Source organism: Carcharodon carcharias, chromosome 3 (assembly GCF_017639515.1).
Source record: "Carcharodon carcharias isolate sCarCar2 chromosome 3, sCarCar2.pri, whole genome shotgun sequence".
In the NCBI taxonomy this organism is placed as follows: domain Eukaryota; kingdom Metazoa; phylum Chordata; class Chondrichthyes; order Lamniformes; family Lamnidae; genus Carcharodon; species Carcharodon carcharias.
Genome location: NC_054469.1, coordinates 147,261,247 through 147,282,134, shown reverse-complemented (window position 1 = coordinate 147,282,134; position 20,888 = coordinate 147,261,247). Strand labels below are relative to the sequence as shown.

Genomic DNA, 20,888 nt, shown 5'->3' with positions numbered 1-20,888 from the left:
AGGTTATGCTGGAACTGTATAAAATGCTGGTGAGGCCACAGCTAGAGTATTATGTGCAGTTCTGGAATCTGCATTATAGGAAGGATGTGATTGCACTCGAGAGAGTGCAGAGGATATTTACCAGGATATTGCCTGGGCTGGAGAGTTTTAGTTATGAGGGGAGATTGGATAGACTGGAGTTATTTTCCCTGGAGCAGAGGAGATTGAGGGGGGGCATGATTGAGGTATACAAAATTATGAGGGGCATAGATAGGGTAGACAGGAAGGAAATTTTCCCCTTAGTGGAGGGATCAATGACCAGGGGGCATAGATTTAAGGTAAGGGGCAGGAGGTTTAGTGGGGATGTGAGGAAGAATTTTTTCACCCAGAGGGTGGTGGGAATCTGGGACTCACTGCCTGAAAGGGTGGTAGAGGCGGAAACCCTCATAACATTTAAGAAGTATTTGGATGTGCACTTGCGATGCCATGGCATACAAGGCTATGGGCCTAGTGCTGGAAAATAGGATTAGAATAGTTAGGTACTTATTTGACCAGCGCCTTTTTCTGTGCTGTAGACTTCTATGACTCTATGACTCTTTGACTAAAACTAAAAATCTTTCCACTGGGTTTTAGGTTAAACATTTTTTCATCATCAGAATTCTCCTCAGAATCTGAGATCTCTTTTTTAACTTCCAGCCTTTTAAGCAGCTATTCTCTTTCTCTCTTGCCTGAAATTCTAGTTCCAGCTTCCTTTCTTTCTCCTGCCTTTCTGCTTGCTCCTTTTTAAATGTTATTTCTCTTTCCTTTTCTTCTAATTCATGTTTTTACGGTTCCTTTGCTTGTTCAAATTCAAGTTTCTTCATTTCAAGCTGAAGTCTCACTACCTCCAGCTGTGACTCACTAGTGTCAGGTATCACTTCCAACGTAGATGCTGCTCTATACTTATAATTATATTTGATTTCCTAGCCTCCGCAGGAAACCCCAATTTTAACTTTACTGCCAACTTTGTTAACTTACTCTTGGTTATTTTTTGCAATCCGATCAGAGTTATATCTTCTACTCTCAGACAAGTCTTCGTAATTGTCAAAGCCATCTTGCAGTCTCACCACATCTAAAAAAACCTCACCAACTCCTGAATTCAAAGTGCCTCTCACACTTTTAACCTTAAGATTTACCAATTCCAAACCAATAAAGGAATTACGAATATAATCCCAGATGAACCCCCAGTTGTTATGACACAGCAGTTGATAAAGGCTGAGTTATTTAAAATCCCAGAGGGAAACTTTAAAGAAATGTCATAACCCATATTTCCATTTGGTATGTTTGAGATGCAATTTTGAATTCAGAAATGAAACCACCAAGCCTCTAGAGGTTTTTATATAAATAAAATTAAATATATATTAATTTTAATAAGAAATTAAACATACACACATCTACAAATTACTTGGATACCATAATAGCTTTTAAACAAATTCTCAAATTAATCACTCCTAGGTAATCTTCCCCAAGGCAAGAATAGCCCATCAACTTAAACAGGCACCAGGCAAAGCACATTTTATCTTGTAAATTCAAAATGAGGTCCCTTTCAGTTTGTTCCTTTGCAGACACTGTGGCAGGCTTACAGGCTTAGATCTTACATGCCTCTGACTTCCACACACAAAACTCTTCAGTATATACCTAGCCTTCCCTTTGAATGTAAATTCTCATTGTATCACCTGGCCCTTTGAACTCCACCTCTTCTAACAATGAAACCCCTTTTGTAGTACCACTTTTATTAGTAATATAAACCTATTGCTTGGTGTCTCCTAGCTAGGTGCAAGGTTTCACCCCCAGTCTTTGAATGGTTTATTCAACAAAATGCAAATGTAACTTCTACTGTTTATATCTCAAAACTACTATGCATCAAAGCACCCAGATTAGCTGGCTTTAATCCAATTAAACCACACACATTCACACCCACAGACACAGACCTTACTACAAGTCCACTTTAAAATAATTTTTAATAACATTATATACATTAATATCTTCATGACACTAAACTTAGGGCCTGCCATCTTCCTGTCACCTGCAGCAGACCTGGTCTGTAGACATGAAGTAGGCTGTCCTCTGGTGCGCTTTAAACATGGTGCCCAGAGCGAGGAAGTGCTGAGGTCATGGCATTGTGGGCAAATCTGAGCTACCCACCAGCAATCCAACATGTTTCCCGCGAATACATTATTAAGGAGGTGGAACACATACGACGTGAAAACCCACCATTGAGGCCGGTGGGTAAAATGTCTTTTCTTGCACCTGTTACCGTACTTATTGCATTTCTGGGACGATTTCACCCTGTGTGTTTATGTGTTGTGGTTTCATTATTTTTTGTGGGTTTTAGTAACTAATAAACTTACTCTTTCTTTGATTGAAGAAACCTGGTTAAATTGGCTCCTTCTAAAAAATAAATACATTTCTACTGGGAAAAGGCATCTACGAGGGGAAGTGACCCGTTTTAAATAAATCATTTTGCTACCAACCAAGGGAGCTGAATAAAGTAGGGGAGCCAGTTCATTCCTCCTCATCCAGGAACAGAACAAAATTGAGGTCCCATTCAGGAAGTTAACAAATTGGGGGACGTCACCCAGGGACCAGTCATAACACAAATCAGGATGTAAATGATGGACAGGCTTTGTGAAGTCAGGAGGTGAATTACTCACCACACAATACCCAGTCTCTGATCTGCTCTTATTGTCAAAGTATTTATATGGCTGGCTCAGTTAGGTTTCTGGTCATTGGTAAGCCCTCAGGATATTGATGGTGGGGAATTCAGCAATGGTAATGCTGTTGAATGTCAAGAGGAGGTGGTTAGACTCTCTCTTCTTGATAATGGTCATTGCTTGGCACATGTGTTGCACAAATGTTTCTTACCACTTATCAGCCCAAGCCTAAATGTTTTCCAGGGTATGAACTACTTCATTATCTGAGTTGTGATTGGCACTGAATACTGTTTAATTATCAATGAACTTCCCCATTCCAAACCTTATGATGGAGGGTCATTGATAAAGCAGCTGAAGGTGATTTTGCCTGGGATACTGCATTCAGGAACTCCTGCAGTGATATTTTGTGATGAGATGATTGGTCTAGGCCAATCACAACCATTTTCTTTCGTGCTTGGTATATCTTCAACCAGCCAGAGATGAGCCAAGAGATCATCGAATATTGGAATGACACAGGTCATTTGGCCCATCATGCCTGACTCTTTGAAAGAGCTATCTAATTGGTTCCATTTTCAAATAAATTTGAAACTGCAGCAATCTACGAATAAAAGTTAAGGCCGGTTTTAATCAGATAATTCTATAAAATTGAATGAAATGGAAACACAACATCTATATCAACTACAACAACTTGAATTTATATGGCATGTTCAAAATGGTAAGACATACCAAGGCATGTTACGGTGCCACAATCAGACAAAAACTGAAAACTGAGGCAATGACAGGTGGTCAAAGGGTTAGGTTTTCAGAAGAGTCATAAAGGAGAAAAGAGAAATGGAGAAGTTTAGGTAGGGAACTCCAGTGTTTGAGGTACAGATGATTAAGACCCAATCATCGTGGGGTCAGTGAAGGGATTCAGGGTGCATAAGAGACAAGAATGGGAGGAAATCAGAATTCTCAGAGAATTGGAGGAGGTTACAGAGAAGTTTGCATGAGGCGCTGGTAGAATTTGAAAAGAAGAATGCAAATTTTAAATATGAAGCATTGCTGAACCAGGAGCCTATGTAGTTTAGCCAGCATAGTACTGATGGGAGAACAGGACTTGCTATGAGCTAGGATCCCGCAGCAGAATTTTGTTTGAGCTTTGATTTGCGGATCAGGGAACAAGGGCCAACCAGGAAAGCAATGGAATAGTTTAGTCTGAAGGTAATAAAGACATGAATGAAAGTTTCAGCACCAGATGGCAGGGGAGAAGACTGGCGATATTACAGTTGTTTAAGTAGATGATGGTGAAGCAGAGGACATGGGTTGGAAGCTCAGTCAGGGCTAAATACAATGCTGTGGTTATGAACAGTCTGGCTCAGCCTCAGACAATAACCAAGGAGGAGGATAGAATTGGTAGCTAGGGAACAGAATTTGTAGCAGGGCTAAAGTTCTGTTTACTAGAAGGAAATCTTGGCTTATCTAGATTTGTTAGGCAAGTTATGTGACAACACAGAGGTAGTGGAGGGGTCAGGAGAAGTGGTAGTGAAGTACAGAGCTGGGTGTCATCAGTGTACATGTGGAACCTGGCATTGTCTTTTCCGATGATGTCACAAAAGGGCAGCATGTAGATGCAAACTCCATTCTTGATCTATGCTTATTTTCCATTTTCCCTTTCTATGTGTACTTTTTCACACTTGTCTGCTTTAAGTTGCATTGCCCACTGTTCAGCTCAATCAAATGTTTTGTTTCCAGTCACTCAGTAAATCCCAACACTAAGTCAGTACAGAATGCAAAGTACCTCACAACACCTCTAATTACAGGTTATGTTTACAATATACATTGGCATTTCATATCAAACATGTGCTGGTGCATACAGTCTGAGAGGTTTTACGTGGGTTCCAGCCCCTCAATGTATCATGGAGGGATAGCCTCAGAACGTGGCCTTATCCTATTGATCCTTTGCAATGGTTGCGCCAATCTTTAGTACGTCTGTCAGCACATAGTCATGGACCTTGGAGCGTGCCAGTCTGCAATGCTCGGTCATGGAAGCTCTTTGTACTGAAAAACCCAGATTTCTTGAGCAGACCAAGGAGCATCTTTCACCGAGTTGATGGTCCTCAGCAGCAGTTGATGTTTTTCTCAGTGTGCATCCCTGGAAGCAGCTCGCAGAGTTCTGAGTCTTGGGCTATGGAACAGTTTGGAATGAACCTTGATATAAACAATCGCATCTCTTTCCAGGCCTTTGTTAGGGGGCTAAGACCTCACTCTTTACTTTTATAATATATTATATACATATCATCCTGGCTAATCTACACATTTTAAAAAAACTGGACATTGGCTTTAAACTGACTGAAGCCATGACTGGCTATGACTCACACAAAAGGAATTTCTGGCCTTCTGAACAGAGCAACCTCATTATCTCTAAAGAGGCACTAATGCCCCTGTGGCTGCAGAGATCAAATTCCAAGGAGTTGTACAGATCGTTTTCGTTTCGAAGGCCAGGCTCTGGCCAATGGAGATGATCCCTCTGCGAGGGCAAAGGACCCTGAGACCTCTGTTTGAAATTATTAAAGGATGCAACATTAACCATCTCAATAATGCAGACAAGGAATATATGTCCTTTGTCCAACCAAGGTGGAGAAGTGGGAATCATGTCACATGACATCCCTCCCCCCCACACAAGCTGCTAGAACCTGTAATATTGCCTTCCGGAGTTGGATAAAAGGCAGACCGCCATTTCCCATTTAGCAGGCAGCAACAGAACCAGAGCTCTGTTCCAGGTTTGAATGCCTGGCCCCCATCTATGTTATTTCAGCTGGAACTTCTGTACCAGTGCCTACAAGACTAAATCATCTCAATATGCCTATCCCATCATGGAAGTCCTCTCTACTAGAAAAGTGGATTATCTTGCATCCGTCTTCATTCTGCTGAATTTGTGAAAGAATGCACCATTCGACTTTGACTCTGGACTCACAGGAAACAATAACTCATATTCTCTGTGGTCTTTGCTTGGTACCTCTTTTCTTCCCCTTATCTCTCTTTTATTGAATGAATTTACCAGGGGATCTGTAGTGACACCCCCTCCCGCGGTTTGAATATGCGCAATATAAACTAATTTACTTCATCTTATCTCGAGTTTGCTATAGGATTATTAATCAAAATTGAGGGGTTGGGAAAATATGCCACCACATATAAAAGGAGAAATTCAAAAATACCTTTCTGACAGGAAGAGGTTTAGTTTAAACTGTGCTGATTTCTCCTCTCACCACCTGTCTGTAACAACTTTTTTGCAAACACATTCCAAAGCAAGGGAGCAATGGTCTCTTCCGCATTGCAGCCACCTCGAAGCAGTGTACTCCGGTGCTGAGACTCTGGATGTGCATGAAAGATCTGATGAGGCCGGTCTTCTGACCATCAGCCAACCTACATCTTGGTACTTATTTGAAAGTTTTGGCAATGAGATATTGTGCTAAATGACTTTGGGACAGTCTGCTCAGGGGACCATCCAATAGGTGCTGCCATCTCCTTTTCCCAAAGGGTCTTTAGGATATTACATGCAGACCACTGCGTGATGGACTTGTGGTCAAAGGTGCTTTTCTGTACAAATATTTCCATGAGGGACAGGTTGTATGGCACAAATCCATCCTTCACAACACCGGAAACAGAATTTTTTACATAGTGAAATTTGGGGCTTGATTTTCAATCATCTTTGAGGGTGAGGTCCAGTGAGGATGCACTTTGAAAACAGAGCCCCTGGATGGCCGTCAGTCTTCTGACATTTTGGGTATGCAATGCTATTTCCAAAGCGAGGCTGAGTGGTGGTGGTGGTGGTGGTGGTGAGGCGGGGTGGGGGGTGGGTTGGGGGACACGTGGTTGCAGTGGTAGCAACACCTCCCATTAACTGCCTGTTAAGCTCCGAGAAGAGCTTCTTTACAGGCTAGTGAGGGCCAGATTTTCAAATTGTAGAAGAGGAAAAGCGGTCAGCCTAGTGAACATTAGTGCACAACTGTCAGGAACAATGTAGGGAGCCATCAGAAACAGATGTTTCTGTTGAAGTAAAATTGTTCGGAAAAACGGATTATGCACAGAGCAGGTCTAGTACCTTTCTATTACCATTTGTCCATGAGGCTGCTGAGCTTCTGATCTCCTGCCTACTCTATTCTGGAAGGCAATGCCAAGTCCAGTAATGACTCTCATCTATCTTTGAGCATTGCATTTTTCCTGTTTCCTGGCAATGTCTGTTGCCACTAATTGGGCTAAGTTAGGTATCTGCATTTTAAAACTGTTGCTGACTCAACGAGCAGTTGGTACCTTGAAATGATCTGGATGAGGAGCTCCCAATCCTGGATTGAAAATCAGGGTGAGGGCAACATTTGGTAAATTTCCCTCTCTTAATCTAGAAATTAAGTGAAAAATTACTCGGTTCAGCACCTGGTGCAGGAAAGGCTTATGGATCAGACCTGTATCACATACAGCAGCACCTCGATGACTAGGTGCTCAGTTGCAATGGAGCGGGAGTGGAAGCGTCGCTATGCCCAGTATCTGTTTGACATTGACCATATGCTTAGGGTTGCTAACTTGATTAAGTGTATTCCAGGAGATTTCATCACATGATTTGACCCAACAGTCCATCCACAATCAACACATTCATCCCTGTGACACACTGTCTTCCTATATCAATTAGGGTTTGGACAGTTGAACCAGCAATGGCTAAACTCTGGCCAATTAGAGTATAGCACACGCGATGGACTCAGCCAATCAAAGCTACTGGGGGTTGTGGTTGCTCCAATCAGATATTCTGATATTCTGCTGGCGCTAGCATTGACGTCTGTGACATCGGGCGCACACGCACGCATGTGTGGTGTTGGCTGCGTGCGCGTGAGCGCGCACACTCGGCATTGCCGGTACTGCGTGCGCGCACTCGACATTGCTGAGTTGAGTTTCCGCGTTGTACGAACAGCCCCCTCCATCCCGCCGGTGACAGCGCTCGGCCCCGCGGTGGAAGATGCAGCAAATCCCTGAGGACGTGAAGAGCCTAATTACAGGTAAAAAAAAATCGCAACGGCAGTTTGGTTACGGTTATAAACAAATCCATAATGTTTTCAAAACATAAGCCGCTTAAGGAGTTATGAGTTTAGTCCAGAGGAAAGTGAAAGGAGGAAGTTGGAGTGATCCAGTCCGTTCCTGCGAAGTAAACGCTTCCCACTTCTAAAAAATTGATATTTGAAATAAATATATGTTTTAATTTTTCTAATTTGCCGTCGGATTTATTCAAGGGATACGGTGATCTGTAACTCGGGAAAGGGGGTAAACGCCAAATGATTTGTTGAGAAAGTCAGTAAGCAACACCCAGCACCTGCCGGGAATTGTTGATGTTAATATGAGCTACAGGCGGTCTCCCCCTCCGCTTCTGTCCGTGATATGGTCACCGGCAACTTTTATAGTGTCAACTTTCCGAGTTGAAGCTCACTTCCCCGTTATCTTACATTGAACGCCAGATTTTACTGCTGTTTTTTTCTGAAGATACACGGACACACGCTGTTGAGTCGCTACGAAGTTTATTTTCAGCAATAATGAACTTCTGTTTTACGTACTTATCTTACTTCTCACCCTGTCTATCCTTAAAGAACGGCTCACTGGTCAGTCCTTGTGAGCGTAAAATGTTAATTCAATAACTTAAATAAACTCTTTACACCTATTTAGCGTCAGAGTATTGAGGATAAATTCAGTGCGTTTTGCACTTGATGGAACCGAAGCATTAGCCTTCGAAGCAGTTGCTACTGTTGCTATTATGCTGTGGCAATGGTGTTTTAATAAATAGTACATATATTCGTACTGATATGTTCTTGCAGAAAACTGGCGCAAACATAATGGGCTGAATGGCTTCCCTTTTTAATGTAGACTTTTATGATTCAATACTGGAGTGATTAAATTTGGATTTGCTCAAGACGCCAGCTTCAGAGGAGCACAGAAATCTCACTAGGGAATGAGAGGTTTGTGGACTGGAGGAGTTTATAGGGAGGGGCAAGAGGGATTTGAAAGCAAGAATTAACATTTTAAAATCTAAGCACTGCTAAACAGGGTGCCAATGTAGGTTAGCACACACAGGGGCAATGGGTGAATGCGTCTTGGAACGAGTTAGAACACAGCTAAGGGTTTTGGATGACAATTTTATGGAGGGCAGAACTTGGGAAGTCAGTCAGGAGATGTACAATAAAATTATTACATGCATATATTAACACAGCCCTGTTCTTTGCAGACAGAACATGTACATGCATTGCACCTGTTTCAGCTAAACAAAATAAGTGACTCATGGGTAATGTCTTTACTAATCAGGGTCAAGCTGCCTGGTTTAAATTTCAAATAAAGCTTGGCAGTTAACTGTCAGTCACCATCAGTGGTGCATTCTCCATGGCAACATCACTTGCCAACCAATCAGCACTCTTCACATACAGTATAAATTGTTGGCTTTCCCCCTTCTATTTTTTTGCAAGTGCCCTTATGAGTGCAAGGTGAAAAACTGAAACTTTTGCAGCAATATAATAAAATTGTTGAAGCATATTTTGTGTGAGTATACACATGCAAAGATAATGCTCAGTTGTGAAATGTAAAGTTTAAACTTATAATGAAAACAGATGTTTCAATGTGGCCCATACCAATCTCTTGTCATACTGTCATGGAAAAGGGCAAACAGAACCTGGATTCTCTATGGGCAAGGAAAACTATGGACAAAGCCATTTGGGATTGCACTCAGAATCCATTTGTAAAGCAGAGGAGTAGTAACCTGCCCAGCCTCATCCCGGATGGTATGTAACTTGGGCAAAGTCAAGTTGGGGAGCAGAAAATAGCCTAAAATCAAGGATCATTTGCATATATTGTTAAACCTACTGCTTTTAAGGAACGTGGGCTGGTGCACTTCAGTAAATGGTGTTGCACTAGCAGCAACAATATGAACTGCCAGTTCTGTGGATGTCCATGCCAATCCTGCATTGGACTCTTCAGTCATGAGAGGACCCATAGAAGACAATGAAATCATTTACAGCTTAGACATACTCACACAACGAAGAGTCTACCACAAAATGGTGTTCATTGTTATCAGCCTTCAAGTATGGGCCATTCTGAACATTCCAAGTGATATAAGTAAAATTTTCATAGCCCTGTCAACCTAAAAGAGAATGAATATGAAAGCTGATTTATGTGCAGAGGCAATATATGAAGAAAAGTAACATTTGAAGCTTAACATATTGCAGTCCAGGTAGCAGACCTAGTCTTATTTTATAGATTGCTAACTTTTTCCTCTCAATTATGCAGCTAAAATTGTATCCTAACTACAATTGCATTCACTGTAGAAAAGTTTTCTTTTTAAGCCGAGGTGCTCCATTAAATTGAAGCAATGTCCACAGTAAGATGATGGCTGAAAATTCCTGACATGATTGTTGAGACTAGCCTGTGCATTATAGAGGAAGCATCATCCATAGCTTCAAGTTATTGGTTTAATTTGGATTAGAAGTAAGAAATTTTTAAAAGTCTTTCTCACAAGTAAATAAACATACCCCCAGTACCCTACAGCTTAGAATTGCAGAATACTACACCTGCTTGGCAATGGTTGTGATTCTCATGAGGATTTAAAAAAAACTTCTTCACAAGTTAGATCATCATTTGTTATTCTTCATTGTGTGTGCTACAAAAAGTATTATTCTTCCCACATAATGAATTTTATAATTTTATATTGTAGTTGACAAAACTACAATTTATGTATACTAAGTTATTCTAAAGCAGAGCAAAAGTTGCTTTCAACTCATGTAAGTGTGTGTGTGTGCAATTCCTGTTGCTCTTTCTCCCAATTACAAAGTTGTTGAGTGACGTAACAATAGATATTTTCACAGGGTTTACCCTTGGCTGTGAAAAATGTGTGCAAATTTAGTTGCACATCTTAAGCAAGTGATGGTGATATGATGGCAATTTATTGGCTTCACCAAACTTTTATAGGTCGTGAAAAGGTAATTCTACTTTAAACTGTACAATCCACATTGGCATTTTAACATATTAAATTTATTCAGAAAATAGGTTGTATTTCTATTTTTCCCAATGTGGTATGTAAGCATTTTTAAAAATGATTATGGAATCAGATTCTTTTACAAATTAGTTCTTAATCATTTGATCAGAGCTGAATCAGTGCAATGGCAGGATCAGCAGGTGTTATTAGCTGCACCACAGATTTCTGATAATTGCCATTGGGGACAAATAGCTTGACCTTATAGGTTCTATTTAAAATGGTGAATTTGTGGAATGCATTTATGTATTTCAAAATATCCATTAGCGGTATGAATGATGATACCTTTTACATGGAAATAACTGAGACTGATTTAATGGTTATGTTTAAATCACTTTTGTATTGATTCTTGCATCCCAGCATAGTCATGTTGGGTATGCAGGGAATGTTGTAATAATATGCGTTGGCAAGATTGGTGTAACAATTTTGGCAAACTTGCTGGTTATGCTGTTGCAAGAGTTTTTTTCACAATGTGTGATCACAGATTGCCAATGCTTTGGCAATAAATTTATAAATAATTAGCTCATGAATGGTCCTGACCTATAATAATGTGCATCCTTGCCCATAATGCTAGTAATATACATTTTAGTTGGAAATTGCAGTTTAGCCTTCTATGGCCACCAATCGGAGTTCGTAGCCCTTCAATATATCATTAAGATATAATGTTGTCATTGAAGTAAGCTAAAACTTTGATCAAACAATGTTTTGACCTATGTTAGCCCAATGATATGCCTAATTATTGTCCATTTGAGAAACATATCCTACTACACCAGTGTGATCTTTCTACACCAGTTGTGCTTACAGTCTTTGAGTAAGACTGCCATTTAGTTGCAAATTATGGGTTTTATCTGGCGTAGCATTCCAAAGTACAAAAATGAAGAACAAATCAAGACTAGCTGGACCATTGAACATGTTAGCCATACAATGCCCTGAGAGAGGCATTTAAGAAAAAATTCTGGGAAATTCCTCTCTGACACCCAAGGAACAATCAAACAAATTCAAAGAGTCGATTTTGACCGGAAGTCACATTTTCCCCAATACCTTCCCACCTTCTGCAGCATTATGCTGGTCTCCCAGGAAATTCATCTAGCTCCTTTCTTGAATGCCTGCAGTGAATCCAAGCTTTGCACATACACTGGTAACTTGTTACTCAGCCCAACAACTTTGCAAAAGACATCCCTCCCGATGTATTTCTAATAGTTAATGTAACTTCTACTTGTGTCCATTTGTCTATCCCACCCCCCAACCACCTTCAGCTTAAATAGACAAACCATGTGGACTGATTCTAATCCCTTCATTATTTTAAAGACATCACTGAAATCTGTGAAAAGACATCACCTAAAAATCTGCGTATTTCTATAGTGAAAAGCGCCAGTTTGGCTTATGGCTCATGGTAACTGAGGGTCTTGAAATTAGGTATCAATATAATGTTCAATGGGAACTAGGTTAAGACTATTGAAGCTAGTTTTATATAGGATCATTATAACCGTCAGAGAGAAGAAATTTTAAACCCATCAACCTGAACTGTTTTCAAATCTGGTTCCCATAGTGAGAAAACCCACCTGTTTAAATGCCTATTATCACTAAACTGTAATCCCAAACTGTGTAAATTTTAATTTCAGTCACAATTTATATTCTGAAACTGTGGAAAATCCCCGTATTTAAATACTGATACATTCCAGAGGGTTTCAACCTTTTTGTTGAAAGGTGACCAAACTTGGATACTCTTTATATTGCTCTTAAATAAGAAGACTGGAGGTTTTAGTTCAGAAAGCAAATTGTTCTATTACTGTAATTTTCTGGCATGCAATTATATGTTGACTGTTGTTTACATTTATGTAAGTAGTTAGAGACCATTTTAAAATTGTTTCTCACCCAGTAGTATAGGATTGGTGGGAAGGAAGAGAGAACTATTGCTGTTATTTAATATGGGAGTATAAAAAGAAAAATAGGATTAATCCTGAATTTTAACATTTTAATTTTTGATATGGGTATGCAAGAATAATGAAAAAATGACCACATTTCATAATTGATTTAATTATGCTTTATATTTTTATTTTGTAAACTTGATTTCTAATTTCATACAAATTTCTAAAATAACAAATTGTATATTAATTTTGCATTGAATCATGATTGCATTACTGTTTTTATGCTTTTATTGTAGCCTTTTATTTTGTTCTATCCAAGGTCTTCTGTTTCATATATGCACTGTTAGCTGAAGTGTTGGTTCTTAGGCTTTGCTGCTACTCTAGTGAATGACTACATAGTATAAAACTTTTAAGGGCTGAGGGCACATCTTGTCTCCAGGGTGATGCAGCCAGCTCTGCTACCACAACAATGGGATATTTTTGGCTATGGATCTGAGTCCCATTTCTCCATTTGAATTTAAATATCTGCTCAATGGTACTGAATATTCAATATTACTTGAATAATTTAACAAGGTGACAGTGCCGTATCGGTATGTTGACTGGGCAATAAATCATTTTCAAATACCAAGTTCTTTATAGTAGAATTTTATAATGGAATTCTTACACACCTAGAAGGCTACATTTAAAATGTATTGAAAATGAAGTTCTCTGTGAGCTATACAACAATTGATGCAAGGTTTATTTACATATAAATTCTATTCCGTAATTTTCCACTCCCAGTCTGTCTGTATAATTATTTCCAAGACCAATGTGCAGTAATGGTATTAGCAATGAGCGATTGGAACTTGCTCTAATGCAAGTTTCATATAAGAAGTGGACAAACATCCCCCTAGTTTGAATTCATTTATCTGAACTGAAACAGCTCTATTTACAACATGTTACAGGATGCCTCTGAGGAAAAAGTGTGCACAGTATCTCCAAAGATTGTAAATATTCAATCTTTGATATGGGCATTGAAAGCAATAGAGAGAGCATTTTAGTAAACACTAAATCTAACTTTAAAACGTAATGGTGCTTTATATGACTGAATCTCTTTCTTGTCTGTGTTATAGTGGGATTATTATGCCAAGTTTATGCATGTAGTAGTGGAAAACTAAAGCAAAAGTTGTAAAGAGCAGTCAAATTCAATCCAACTGGTAGTGCATCATTGTTGAACCGCTGTAGTGAGTAGATAATGATACCCAACATAGGACAGCTATTTTTACAAATGCAACACAACTGTGAGATCAGGAAGGAACTTATGAACACCGGAAAGTCATAAAACCTGTCTGCCACAAATCAGAGTATTTGCTGATCACTTGCAATTGAATTATAACATGAGCATTGAAGTGGTGTCGTGATAGATTTCCTGAACACCCCATTAATGAAAAACAACTCTTATTATGGAACTTTGAGAATCATATGCTAAATTAACATTAATAATGAAGCATTTGTTGTTGCTTCTTTTGCATACAGTATGATGTGGATTCATTGATTTGTAACTTTAGTTTTTTCTCTTAATTTTAAGTTCCATTTGGGATGGATTCCAGCTCAGCAAAAAGCTCTTGATCATTCGACCTGCAATGATTTTAGTAGGACACAATTTTGTGTGTGTGTGTGTGGCATGTCATTGTTTTAGCTTCTAACTAAATTGTCTATATAATTTCGCTAAATGGATTAACTTGAAATGTCCGTACTTTGAAGTTTCCCCAGGCGAAGCATTCCCTGCTTTAGTGAAACCATATATAAGTTAATTTTTTGAATGTAAGTTCAACTGTTTTATCTAAACATTAGATTTTCAAATCCAAGTGTGATTTATGCATTAGCTAGCTAAAACCACAAATCATTTCATTTTTGAATTCTTATTGTCAGCTGATGAAATTATCATATAAATTTGAAATTTAAATATTCTTCATTTGCAGATATTGAAATATTTATACTTGAAATATTAAAAGAGGAGAACCTGACTAAGAAGGCAAAGGAAAAGAAAGATGCACTTTTGAGAAAACTTAAGATTATTAAAACAAGGTAAAGATATTTTTGATTGTGAATTTTTGTTTTCCACTTTAACATCGTAAGAATACCAAAGGAATGAAATATAGTCTTGTACACAAGAAACCTGAGAATAATTGTCCCAATTAAATGTGAAAGCAAAATGGCAAGACTATATAGGTAGTGTTTTAGGCAGGATTTGATGGAAGTTATTTCTGTTGTCACCTGGATAGCTTCATATATCAAGTGATAAGTAATTCATTTTTATTCATTCTTGGATGTGAGCATCACTGATGAGCCCAGCATTTATTGTCCATCTCTAATTGTCCTTGAAAAGGTGGTGATGAGCTGCTGCCTTGAACCATTGAAGTCCAGGTTGGATAGGTGCACCCATATTGTTGATGGGGGAGGGAGTTCTAGGATTTTCACTCAGTGACAGTGAAGGAACAGGATTTTATTTCCAAATCAGGATGTGTGACTTGGAGGATGGACTTGCATTTGGTGGTGTTTCTATGCATTAGCTGCTCTTGTCTCTCTGATAATAGAGGCTGTGAATTTCGAAGGTCCTGTTGAAGGAGCCTTGGTGAGTTGCTGCATTGACTTTTGTAGATGGCCCACACTGCTGTCACTGTGTGCTGGTGGTAGAGGGAGTGAATGTTTAAGGTGGTAGTAGGGTGCTGATCAAGCCAGCTGCTTTGTCCTGGAGAGAGTTGAGCTTCTTGAGTGTTGTTGGAACTGTACTTATTCAGGCAAGTGGAGGGTATTGCATCATCATCCCTGGGTATGTCCTTTCCTTTCAGCAGGGCAGACCCACTAGAGTTGGCTGCACAGTGGTATACATTTGGAAGGGATTTGCCCTCTGAGCCCTCAACATTGACTTTGGACTCCATTAAGCCTCATGGCATCAAGTCAAACATGGGCAAGGGAACATTCTTCTGATACCACCCACCACCCTCCCTCAGATGATGAATTGGTACTCCATGTTGAACACCACTTGGAAGGAGCATGAGGGTAACAAGGACACAGAATATACTCTGGGTGGGGACCTTCAATGTCCATCACCAGGAGTGGCTCAGTAGCACCACCACTGTCCAAGCTGGCCAAGTCCCAAAAGATTGGCCCTGTGGCAGGTGATGAGGGAAAAACCTACTTGACCTCACAATCACCAGTCTACCTGTTGCAGATGCATCTGTCCATAACAGTGCAGATAGGAGTTACCACTATCAGTCCTTGTGGAGACCACCCATCGTGTTGTGTGGCACTATCCTCATGATGAATGACATGGAGTCAGAACAGATCGAGCAGCTTAAAGCTCAACATTCATGAGACACTGTGGGCCATCAACAGTAGCAGAATAAATCTGTGGCCTCAAGGCCTGGCATATTTATCATTTTACCATCAAACCAGGGGATCAACCCTGGTTCAATGAGGAGTGCAGGAGAGCATGTCAGGAGTAGAACCAGGCATACCTAAAAATGGAGGTGTCAGCCTGGTGAAGCTACAACACAAGACGACTTGCATGCTGAACAGCGGAAGCAGTTGACAAAGCTAAAGGATCACACAACCAGTGGATCAGATCAAAGTTCTGCAGTTCTGTTGCATCCAGTCATAAATGGTGGTGGACAATTAAATAACTTGCAGGAGATGGAGGCTCAGTAAATATCCCCGTCTTCAATGATGGGGGAGTTCAGCACATCAGTGCAAAAGATGAGGCTGAAGCATTTGCAGCCATCTTCAGGCAGAAGTGCCGGGTGGTTGATCCATCTCTGACTCCAGAGGTCCCCAGCATCACAGATACCAGTCTGCAGCTAATTTGATTCACTCCATGGTATTGAGAAACGGTTGATGACACTTGATACTGCAAAGATTCTTGGCCCTGACAACATTCCAGCAATAGTACTGAAGACTCCAGATCCAGCCATGCCCCTAGTCAAGATGTTCCAGTACAGCTACAATGCTGGCGTCTACTCGGCAATGTTGTAAACTGCCCAGGTATGTCCTGGCTACAAAAAGCAGGACAATTCCAACCAAGCTAATTACCACCTTATCAGTCTACTCTCGATCATCAACAAAGTGATGAAAAGTGTTGTCAAAAGTACTGTCAAGCAGCACGTTTGGAATAACCTACTCAATGATGCTCAGTTTGTGTTCTGCCAGGGCTTCTCTGCTCTTGAACTCATTACACTCTTAGTCCAAAAGAGCTGAATTTGAGGTGAAGTGAAAGTTACTGAGTGTGGCATCATGGAGCGCAAACAAAACTGAAGTCAATGGAAACCAGGAATGGTGGGCAGGGAGGGGGTTGGGGGTGGGAAATCAGTCCACAGGTTGGAATCATACCTAGTACAAAGGAAGATGGTTGTGGTTGTTGGATGCCAATCATCTCAGCCCCAGCTCAGGGGTCCCTCCGGCTAGTATCCTAGGCCTACCCATCTTCTGCTGTTTCACCAGCGACCTTCCTTCTGTCATGAGGTCAGAATTTGGGGTGTTATTTGTCAGTACCATTCATGGTTCCTCAGATACTGGGGCAGTCCACATCAATCTTTAGGCTTGGACTGATAAGTGGCAAGTAACATTCACACCACACAAGTTCCAAGCAATGATCATCTCCAACAAAAGAGAATCTAATCATCTTGCTTTGTGGTAGGTATAACTCCAGCAGTGAGGAAGACAAATAATCCCAATGTCAAGTTATAAGAGAAGAATAAGTATTTATTGGCATGGTAGAAATGATTTTGAATCTCGATAATGTAGTAATTGCTCTTTTATTTTCCAGCTATCCTCAGGAATTCCAGGAGAAAGGTAAATTTTAATGTCCTTTTTTAAAAAAAAAGTTTTAACTTATGAATCCGCAAGCATTATTTAATTTTTGTACACTGCCTTGTCACTGACTTCTCAATCTATTTTCCTCTTCTGCCTGTGCAATTGCAAAATTACATATAGCATTTAGCAGTAAGTGATTCAGCACACTATATATTATAAAGCCAGGATGAAAATAAGCCGCCTAGAACCTCCATCTACAGTTCACAAATAATCTGCCGTAGCCATACATTCAGTCTCCTAAGGAAACCTTCTGCATAAATAGAGGAAATGTTCACTAAATAAATGGTACATCTTTGAAAGGAGAATAATAACGAAAAACCCAAAGAATTTTGGTACATAAATCTTTGAAAATGAGAGAACAAAAATGTATATAAGCTCTTGGATCTTGCAAACAGTTGCATTAAGTACCAAAGCAAAGAACTAATGCAAAACCCGTATAAGTTATTGATTAAGCTGCAGTTGGAATATTGCTCCAGTTTTGGGCACCCTATATTAGTAAGAATGATGAGGCTATGGAAAGGGTACAAAAGAGATCTACAAGGATGATACCAGGCTTTAATTATGCAGGGACAATAGAGAAATTAAGGCTCTTTTGATTAGAGCAGAGAAGAGTAACAGAAGGTCTGATTTAAGGTATTCAGAATGATCAAGGGTCTTGGTAGATGGATGAGAAAAAGCTGTTACCCCTGATGAAATGGAGGGAGAGATAGAATTTGTTTTTCCTGTAAGCAAAGAGTTGTTAGTACATGGAATATCCCGTCAGCAACAATGGTGAGAGCAGAATCCAAAATGACTTAAAAGGGACATGGAAAAATAATTGAAGAAACAATTTTAATGGGTATGGGGGGTGGGGGGAAAGGTGATGGGGTGGACTAAATATATATTTCTTTGAGAGCTACATGTCACCCTCCTCCCATGCTGTAAAACACTGATTAATTGCTTTCCTGATAGGCAAGTTCCATGATCTATAATTTTATCCATGCTCAATTCTGCAAAGTTCAATGCTGTGCTGCTGGCTTTCATGGAGAATATATCCTGACACCAGCTATGCAGGAAACATTGTTTCATGGAGTTCTTTAGCATTAGTATCTGTTCTTGATCCTATAACTTCCAATCTTAATGCCTTTCAGATATACTGGCGTATAAATATCTTCTAACAAAAATGTCAGATTTGAAAAATGCACAATATTTAAATTGTACTATATCTCTCCAGCTGTATTACCAGTTGCCACTTAAAGTGTCTTGTCTAATGAAAGGTGTCAATGAATGTCAGATAAGACAAAATTATCTACAGTAATTCTGCTGTATGAGTGAAGCTCATTTTGATGCTCAAGTGCGAAAATTTGCTGAGTTAGGGAGGGGGAATGGGGTGTGTAGTTGCTCCCTCTGCTGGTCAATCCTTATTTAAATGCTTAGATTTTGCATTAGCTGAGGTTATGAGTCGATTGTAATAAATTATAGTCAGTTATTTCTGGTACCCTTTTGCTGATAACATATTTCTGTTTCACAAAGTATTAATGTGGAATTTGTGGAGGGAAGAGATTCCTCTGAATTGTTATGCGTTGTAATCTGTTACAAAAGAGATTTGAAAGTAGCATTGTGTAGAGAAGTTAAATTATTGCAATGCTTTTGTATTATCAGATGAATTATTGTATTTTTTTTTAAATTTACTGGATAACTCCTATTAATGTGCCTTTCATTTTTACTTTCTCTGTTAAATGGCTTATGGCGTTTTTTATACGTTAAAGGCACTGTAATGTGCAAGCTGCTCTTGTTAGCATTTTTAACAGATATTTGCTACTTTTTAACCCTCCACAGAACCCAGGGTATAATTACTTTTTAAAAAAATATGCAGTTTTTAATTGTACTTTCAAGTGTAAGTTCCACTAATGCTTGGCAACATTTATTTTAATGGTGATAATGTGGTAGGTAATACTGGCTCAATTTTGTACTTTAAAGTGTCCTGTTAATATTAAAGACAATAGTATTCGTATCCAAATCATGCAATAGATTTTGGTGATCCTCATACAGCGGAATTGACTTTTCTCCCAAGATACCACTTGAAGAGGTCATGACCTATTGCCTGTGGCCACTGGTATGAGGGTCACAGCTTGAGGTCAGCAAAAGCTTGTGTGAACCTACGGGAAGAGGTCTGTTATCTACCAGCTGTAGACATGCTAGTTATTAAGGAAAAATCTTATCACTGATTCTTGATAGGCTAAGAAGGTAATGACAGTGCAGCAGTTTGCTAATCTAGCCAATCAGATTGATGAAGTGAGAGTTGAGACTTGATGATGGTAATTATTGCATTTGCTAAAACTGAATATATTCAACTATGGGCGGAGCTAGAATATGTGTTGGGGCAACTTTAAAAGACTGGTTTTAATTTGTATGCTTAAGTACAGTTAAATGTACATTATGACTGAGTTAAATAAAAGATATATGTTTGACTGGTTATTAATTTATCTATTGACGTAACTTTTAGCTAGCATCATCCTTTGTTCTCCACCCTATTGTTTTAAGTTTCAAATGCCAATTTTATTTTCATAGCATTGAGTTACTGCTAGCTCAGGGCCTACATTGTGCTAAGTGCTCAAATGTTTTGGATGCCATACATTGTGCAAGTCAAAGCATCGCAATGGTTGTACTACTGAAGTGGTGGGTAAGGTTATTATGAACAAAAGTATGCAAGTTACTTTGCAGAAAGTGACAACATCTCCATTAATTGGCACTAATAGAGAAGTGATTCTTACAGTTTACTTATTCTCAGGTTCAGTAAATTTTAATTGAATAAATATGCTTAAAGTGTTTTTCTAAATAAAATAAAATTATGCCTATTAAATTAGCTGACTATAAGTATGCTAGTGAGAAGTTGTCAACTGGCTAGCGTATGCAATTTATGACTAGTAAGGTCAAGCCATTATTATAGTACAAAATATAAGTATTGTTGCAGGATAAATGTTACAACATAAAACTGGATTGATTAATGGTTTGTTGGCTGTGAGCATAGCAACCACAATACTGACTCAGACTGCTATGACAGATTTTTGGCTAGAGTTGTGAGCCAAGGGTTTACAGCTCCACGTGTTTCAAAGTGATGACATCTTTTACTGCACCAGCATAAAACTGTTAAATGTAACTAAATGTCCACTCTGAGATCGACTCTTTAAAATTTGTTTTTATGACCTAAGATATTATATTTTGCTTTATAAGGGATAATAAAGACACTTGCTTAACAATTGTCTTTTTAAGTTTGAATTTAAAGACAATGGTGGCAGCACTATTATTATTTTTGCTTGTGTTACATTCTGATGTATAGTTTATGCAATTGGCACTGCTTCAAAATACAATTTGTTGTACATTGAATAAAATCCAATACCTGCCAATAAGGGATCTTCTATTCAATTTTACATTTGTTTTAAATTACAAATTAAGTCCTCTACATCCAGAGATTGTATAATC

The 20,888-nt window shown here is 39.2% G+C and overlaps 1 protein-coding gene across 1 annotated transcript in view; it reads left to right on the top strand.

Moving 5' to 3' along the window:
* The first annotated feature begins 7,576 nt into the window (after positions 1 to 7,576).
* The window catches only part of skap2 (src kinase associated phosphoprotein 2), a 338,742-nt gene continuing 325,430 nt past the window's right edge, over positions 7,577 to 20,888 (top strand). Inside the window, exons 1-3 of the mRNA XM_041185176.1 lie at positions 7,577 to 7,699; positions 14,537 to 14,642; positions 17,380 to 17,405. Coding sequence (XP_041041110.1) covers positions 7,660 to 7,699; positions 14,537 to 14,642; positions 17,380 to 17,405 — 172 coding nt within the window. The 5' untranslated portion in view covers positions 7,577 to 7,659. The remainder of the gene's footprint in view (positions 7,700 to 14,536; positions 14,643 to 17,379; positions 17,406 to 20,888) is intronic.